This window comes from Octopus bimaculoides, chromosome 2 (assembly GCF_001194135.2).
Source record: "Octopus bimaculoides isolate UCB-OBI-ISO-001 chromosome 2, ASM119413v2, whole genome shotgun sequence".
NCBI classification, from domain to species: domain Eukaryota; kingdom Metazoa; phylum Mollusca; class Cephalopoda; order Octopoda; family Octopodidae; genus Octopus; species Octopus bimaculoides.
In genome coordinates, this window is record NC_068982.1 from 120450607 (window position 1) to 120458578 (window position 7972).

At 36.8% G+C, this 7972-nt stretch overlaps 2 protein-coding genes across 3 annotated transcripts in view; both read right to left on the reverse strand.

The window, feature by feature from the left end:
* LOC106879386 (uncharacterized) overlaps positions 1-826 on the reverse strand; it is a 45954-nt gene extending 45128 nt beyond the window's left edge. The window contains exon 1 of the mRNA XM_052965554.1: positions 511-826. The gene's annotated coding sequence lies outside the window, so the exon portion shown is untranslated. The remainder of the gene's footprint in view (positions 1-510) is intronic.
* Positions 827-4517: 3691 nt separating this feature from the next.
* The window catches only part of LOC106875305 (zinc finger protein 239), a 4367-nt gene continuing 912 nt past the window's right edge, over positions 4518-7972 (reverse strand). Inside the window, exons 1-2 of one of the 2 annotated variants that reach the window (XM_052965555.1) lie at positions 7496-7940; positions 4518-6637 (exon numbers count right to left, since the gene is read on the reverse strand). In XM_052965555.1, the coding sequence (XP_052821515.1) occupies positions 5110-6213 (1104 nt within the window). In that variant the 5' untranslated portion in view covers positions 6214-6637; positions 7496-7940 and the 3' untranslated portion in view covers positions 4518-5109. Of the gene's footprint in view, positions 6638-7495; positions 7941-7972 lie in introns of those variants that run through there. The other variant, XM_014923393.2, reaches the window with a different exon arrangement.

Genomic DNA, 7972 nt, shown 5'->3' on the forward strand with positions numbered 1-7972 from the left:
ACCTGAATGCAGATTGTCCCATACTCTCTGCTTCCGTCTATCCTCAAATGTAACAGGAACTGACAAACCCAGCTCTCGCCATTGTAATCGAGCTTAACTGAAGCATATTTGTAGAAAATTTCATTAAAAATATCCTTTTTTTTTCTGGAAGTTATGAGGAAACAAAGTCGGGTGGATTCACTTGCCGGTTAGGTGCAGAAAACTATTTATTTGAGAATTTTCTTACAGATTCGAACTTTATTTTAAAAACATCATTGCAACTCAAATCGTGATAAGAGGGAATAAAATACCATTTATGTTACTATAAAGCACAAATGACAAACTACGAAATTGTCGATCTTGTCTGTTATATGATAATGTAGTGTTAACATAATTAACGTAGGGAGTAGCGAAAGGCTAACTAGAAAACTTATGCCCTGAAAGAACACAATTTACAAAAGAAAATAGTAAGAAAAGGGAAAGGAACGATAATAGTAAAAAAAATAATAAAAAATAGGGGTATGCACACACCTTTAATTATACGTTGCATCAGAGAAAACTGGTGCTCCTCTCTAAGAAATTTAGGAAACACCACCGAAACAGCAGCGGGCAGTCCGCCTCATCACTTTTCTTTCTACTGTTGCTCGGTATAACGCTGATTTTTTCGTATCAGCTGTGAAGGAAACAACCATCTACTACGGACTATTTAAGCCCAACCTTTACTCCAGATTATGTCAGAAAGGCGATCACTCCCCTTCTTGTGGGATCTGGTTCTAGCATTGGTAATATTTGCTCTTCAACAGTTTAAAGACGGCATCTCTCTGTCGTTGGTAGCGATGATTTTTCATCTTTTCAAATGTCTCACATAGTTCGTGAACAAATTTTCTTCTGAGAGTACCCTCCCCTACATTCGTTCTCTCTTCTGTGACGCTAAGATTTTTAATTTCGTTAAGCCAAATGCCGATTTCACTCATAGCATTTGGGTGTTCTTTGAGGCGCTTCACATTGAAAATGCCTTTGCCATCAGTCTTTCATAACCTTTCGTCGGGATTTGCACTTGTTCACTTTTGGGTTGCCAGTAAACTGAAATGTGAAGCAGGTATTCATGCTACATGGATATTCGTGAGCCCTCATGCTCACCTCAGGATAGTTCTCAAACTCGATTTAAAACAGAAATATCACCTGCAGTTCAATCAGACATGTCAGTTTTAGGTCAGTGAAAGAGAGGGCTCCAGAACTGTTCCTCTTTATCCTTTAGTGAACAGTGCATTCTTTCTACCTTGCGAGTTTGATGGTGGTCCGTTTGGTCCTGCATTATTTTCATTAGGTATCAACTATTTTGCTACATTAGAGTCTGCTTTGGATTTGAAAGCCTGATACCTTGATGATGCCTTTTTAGAGGCCTTCATCCTACCATGGTAGAGTCCTCACTTCGGTGAAGTTGATGATTGAGAAACGTAGTTGTAAAGATCTCGAAGTAAATGATTCCAGAAGTGAACTATGAACACTAAAATAGTAATCTCTGTGGCATCAGACTACAATGGATCTCTTCAATAAATTCTTCGCCTTTATTATAGTCTCATCCCCATCAGTATGGATTTCCTTCAGATGTTTGAGCTTTGACATCTTAGAAAGAAAAATGGGTTTTAAAAAAAAGTCAGAAATTGGGACTCTAAAAATTGGATAATGCATGGTTGAGGAACGTTAGGTAAGAATGAAGGGTTCTGTCAATTGCATGTATGTTGCTGTATATGGTAGCATGTCATTGATGTATGGAATGAAGAGAGTAAAGACAAAACCAAACCCTAGGGAATACCAGAGTTGAAAAGATGGGAGACAGAAACAGCTCCATCAATACACAAGGCAATAGTGTGATCTGACAGGAAGCTCCAAATTCAATGGATTAAAGATGAATGGAACCAATAGGCTGGAAGTTTACTTTTGTAAATTATGTTAACTGCTTGATTTTTGGCTATTTAACTTTTTATACCAATCCTGTAGTTTATCATACTTTCTATTTTATATTATTATATTTTGTTTCCTATTATCTCTATTTCTGTTGTAATAAGGTACTTTATTCCATACTGTGATAAAAACAATTTAAATGAGACAGTACAACAAGTCCGGAGTTTTTGAAACATTAGTATATTTCTCTCATATCATTTAAGAGGGAAGTAATTAATTATTGATGATACCAAGAAGTTGACAAATCAATTCCTTCATGTGTGGAAGTTTGTTGCAATGTTTGTAGCTTTTATTTTATCTCATTCTTCTGTGTCTTTCTTAATTAGAAAAGTTGTTATTCTTGCAGTTTAGGGACTCAAGAGCAACAACAGTTTCTATGTTATCTTATATCAGCCTTCCTCTCGTGTTCAATGTTGAATGTACAAGTTCATATTCTTCAGTCAGTTTGAAAACAAGCTTCTCATTATTTAAAAATATCCATTCTTTGAAATGTTCATCATGAAATTTACACTTATGTTTTAGCATTTTGGGATTAATCCATAAAGTGCTGGGATTTGCACTTACATAGCATGGACTACTGAGCACATTTTATGAAAATGAGACTACCATGCACACATAAAATAGTTAAAATATTTTCTTAGTATATAATAGTGGCAAGTTTTACATCATCCGAAAAGTCATTAGTTGAACTATTAGTCCTCTTGCATTTGGGGGGAAGGGATATTAGAATGTTTGAGTGACATTAGACCCCAACAAACACCCATAAATTAAATGCATCTATCTGGGCCATGATCGTGGCCTGTCGACCTGTGCCTGACAACCACAATCATGGCCCATTGCGCTTTATGTGTTAAATAATTTAGAAGTTAGAAAATACTGCTGCAATTGTGACCAGCACAAAGTGAAACACATAACTGGGTCACCAAGAAGAGGGTGTGGCAAGGTTGCCAGTTGCATCAATCATTGGGAACATATGCATAACATGTAAACTGTATTGAGCTGCAATATGGGAGACAGGAAGTTTGCATATTGTGTGATGCATGGAGGCGCAATGGCCCAGTGGTTAGGGCAGCGGACTCGCGGTTTTGATTCCCAGACCGGCCGTTGTGAGTGTTTATTGAGCAAAAACACCTAAAGCTCCACGAGGCTCTGGCAGGGGATGGTGGCGAACCCTGCTGTACTCTTTCTCCACAACTTTCTTCCTGTTTCTGTTGTACCTGTATTTCAAATGGCCAGCCTTGTCACACTGTGTCACACTGAATATCCCCGAGAACTACGTTAAGGGTACATGTGTCTGTGGAGTGCTCAGCCACTTGCACGTTAATTTCACGGATCAACTGGAACCCTTGACATTGTAAGCGACGGAGTGCCAACTGTGTATGTTAGCCTACACTTAACTAAGTGTTTGACACTATTAATGCATTGTTGTAAATGCTTGGGTTGTTTAAAGTACTCATCATTATTATTATTATTGCAGGCCAAATAAGCATATAGAGGGCCACTTTTCTGGAGATTTATTTTTCCTTCCTTTCTTTTTCTTGGTTGTAGGCATATCACATTGCCTGGTTTAAAATGACCCACTGATCCATGAGTACCTTTAGCCAAATTTGCTTTGTAACAAACCAGCAGGAAGTTATAGCTATTGAGACAGCCAAAAGAATAATCCAAAACCACCGAAAAATTCTCCCTACTTTAATGTATGTAGGCTCTGGTCCAACTTATATTCAACATATTACCTCATACAGCACTGAAAACACACATCTTATTTTTCTTTGAGACAACACTTTCACCTCTTATCTTTTTGTCCAGAGTACACTGAAAAGCAGTGTCCACTTAATGGGCTCTGCATATCATCATCGTTTAACGTCCGCTTTCCATGCTAGCATGAGTTAGATGATTTGACTGAGGACTGGTGAAACCAGATGGCTACACGAGGCTCCAATCTGATTTGGCAGAGTTTCTACAGCTGGATGCCCTTCCTAACGCCAACCACTCAGAGTGTGTAGTGGGTGCTTTTATGTGTCACCCACACGAAGGCCAGTCAGGCGGTACTGGCAACGGCCACGCTCAAAATGGTGTATTTTATGTGCCACCCGCACAGGAGCCAGTCCAGGGGCACTGGCAACGATCTCGCTCGAAAATCCTTACACATAGATTTAAATTTCTAACCAGTATATTAGGAACAAAGACTTCCAGTAACTCTGGCTCAAAGTCTCCCTCCTCCACTCTTCAAAATATATCTGCCTCCTATGCTACTTTCTGAATCCTTCAACTCTTTGACAGTGTCTGTTTTTGCATCAAGGTCATACACTTCACTAGAAACTAGTCTTCAGTGACTTCAACACTCAGATTTCTTCTTGGATCTCACACTCATCCCACACAGGTACCACTAGTCCAGAAAATAATTCTTTCACAGTCCTCAACTCTGAGCATCACTTAGTTTCATTCCTGTTCAGAAACATTTGCTATTAAAGAATATTTTATCAAACATTTCACACATTCAAAGTGTTTTCAGGGGTTAATCAATTTTGAAAATTAAAAGAAAGAAAAAATATCAACAAATATCGTTACAAGATTTTAATTAAAACAGATTACAAATTTACATAGAAATGTGAATTTTTTGTCATAAATATCACTGAAAAAAAATTTAACAAGCATTTTTCATTTCTTATTTACATTGTTAAAAGAAAGTTTTCAACAAGTCACATCAATATTTTTTTCTTATGTAAAGTGGCAGAATCATGCCAGGCAAAATGCTTAGTGGCATTTCATCCATTTTTATGTTGAGTTCAAATTTCTTTGAGGTTGACTTTGCCTTTCATGGTCACTAAAATAAGTACAAGTTGAGCACTGGAGTCAATGTAATCAACTTATCCCCACCTCTGAAACTGCTGGCCTTGTCCTAAAATTTGAAACCAATATTTTTCTCTCGTGTATATTTGCTAATGCTTAACAGCATGACTGTGAATGACTAGCAAACAAATTTTCACATTTATAAGGATGCACTGCAGAGTTTTCCAAATAATGATTAATGAGTCACAAAATGATCCTTCACACATTTCACGTGTAGACAACAAAATGAGAATTCTATAGAGAATTGCTACACAGAATTCACTCTGATAAACGTTCTTCAATGTGTTGCTAGACTTGCAAGAGAAAGGTTTCTCACATTTCAAGTGATATTTCTCCTGTGTGTATTCGTTCATGCTTTTTCAAGTGACTGTTAGTGATAAAGGATTTTCCACATATTTCACAGTGATAAGGCTTTTCCCCAGTGTGCAATCGTTCATGACGTTTTAAATCACTATTATTGACAAAAGATTTCTCACATATTTCACAGTGATAAGGTTTTTCTCCAGTGTGTCTACGTTTGTGGATTGTAAGCTGAGAATTTTCAATGAAAGGTTTCCCACAAATATCACAGTGAAATGGATTTTCTCCGGTATGTATTCTTTTGTGAGTTGTTAAATGACTGTTGCAGACAAAAGATTTCCCACATATCTCACAATGGTATGGTTTTTCTCCAGTATGTATTCTTTTGTGAACTACAAGACTGAAATTAACAGAAAATGATTTTCCACATATTTCACAGTGATAGGGTTTCTCTCCAGTGTGTGCTCGTTGGTGAATGATAACATTCGAGTTGTTAATAAAAGACTTCCCACATATATCACAGTGAAATGGTTTTTCTCCATTGTGTTTTTTAATGTGTGTTGTCAAATTACTGTTAGACACAAATGCTTTCCCACATAGTTGACAGCAATATGGCTTTTCTCCAGTATGACTACGTATGTGGATTGTAAGACTAGAATTTTCAATGAAGGATGTCCCACATATTTCACAGTGAAACAGATTCTGTCCAGTGTGTATCCTTTTATGTGTTGTTAAATTACTGTTAGAGACAAAAGACTTTCCACATATATTACAATTATACGGTTTTTCTCCAGAGTGTATTCTTTTGTGCGCTTTCAAGTGGTCATTAGAGACAAACGATTTACCACATATTTCACAATGATATGGTCTTTCGCCAGTATGTATTCTCTTATGGACTGTAAGCCTAGAATTTTTAATGAAAGATTTGCCACATATTTCACAGCATAACAGGTTTTTCCCACTATGTACTCTGTTATGTGTTTTTAAATGTCCATTGCTGATAAAAGATTTTCCACAAATTTCACAATGATAAGGTTTTTCCCTATTGCATACCTCATGTTTCGAAGAAAACATATTCCTTCTGGATGCTGATCTTTGATTAGGAAAATGATTCATTTTGTAAAGCTTTCTCACCACTATATTTCCATGTCACCAAATCTATATTGATATAAACAGTTGTATTAGATGAACCAAATAGATTAACGTCTTCTGTTAATTGGCAAAAATTTCTTAAAACTTGAAAAATGTCCGTCAGTATAAATATATTTTGTTATCATTCACTTTCTTGTAATTAACAGCATGGGGCTGTTTATAAGGGAAAATTATCCAATCATTTTATACTTACCACGAGAATGCTCATTGCTTGCAGAGCACTCTGCAAGTGGTAGGCATTGCTGCACTCAAAAACATTTTTAGTTTTATATTAAGTTTTTGGTTATACTCGATGGTTGTTATGTAAGAAATGAAATAATATACAATGTCTATAAATAAATGGTAGCAGATGTTCTGGTGAAATCAACGCCCTTCTAATTGTATGAGGCTGTAAAATAAGAAAAGATAACGGTGTAAAACAGATGTCTGGAAAAAGAATGGCGTATGTTTCCAAATAAATTATGGGCATGTACAAGTGTATGTGAGGCAATAAATTAGGATGGTTCACCACGAATAATGTGGAATGATATTAACTAGCATTCTGTTGGTTACGACGACGTCGAGGGTTCCAGTTTATCTGATCAACGGAACAGCCTGCTCGTGAAATTAACAGGCAAGTGGCTGGGCACTCCACAAACATGCGTACCTTAACGTAGTTATCAAGGAGGTTCAGCGTGACAAAGAATGTCACAAGGCTGGTCCTAAGAATTACAGGTACAAGTCAATTTTGTCAACAGAGTGGACGAGAGCAACGTGAAATAAAATGTCAAGGACACAACGCACCGCCAAGAATTGGACTCAAGTCCTTACGCTTGTAAGCCGAATACCCTCACCACAAAGCCACGCGCCTTCTCTGGGCTGATATAGTCGTAATAATACACTTTCGATTTTAAAGGCCAGTTTAAAAGTAAATAAAAGCTCAAAAGCGGACAATGTGATTTGAGACGAAATTAAGAAATCATCACGTTAGTGTTGAAACACCGATGCAGCAATATCAATGTTCATCTTAACATGATATACACATTAACTTGTAACGTAATATAACAAAAACTAACAACTAAAAATGAAACATCAATGTTTACCTAAAAATAAAGGCCTAACTACAGAGTTGTACACCCCCACCCCCCCGATTTTGGAAGGTCATAACTTTCAGAAAAATGAATATTTTAGTAGTTATGCCAAAATGAAAATTATAAGCATTAAAATTCACCCTGAACATGACAGAGGTTTAAACATTAGCATTCACCTCAAGGCAGTTTGTCTCATGGCCTGAATGACACGGGTGATAACTCTGCCAAAGTCTAACATAGTTTAATGCATTCTGAAACATTTTAAATTATTTCTTTTCACTTTTTCATCCGTATCCAGCGGACCGTAAATCAAAAAGCATCGCCAAGAAACTAACGCGCATCAACGAAGGAGCAACCATGTAGTAGTTCAACGTGGCAGAAATAGCAGCCAAATCCCGTTTAAATCACATTCAGATAACTAAAAACAAGATACGACAACAGTGTACAGGGTCTTATGATAGACTGGTGAGTGTCGTCCTTGATAAACAAAATACGGGGTAGTCATCGCTAGAACATCTTAGACCCATAAGTTTGCTTAGTCAGGCTGACCTAAAAAAAACATCGTTTTTGTTTATTTCTCTTTTTGGTGGACATTGGAATTAGACACTGAGGGAAAATGGCTGTAACTTTTTTATTTTTTAATTTTGGCGATT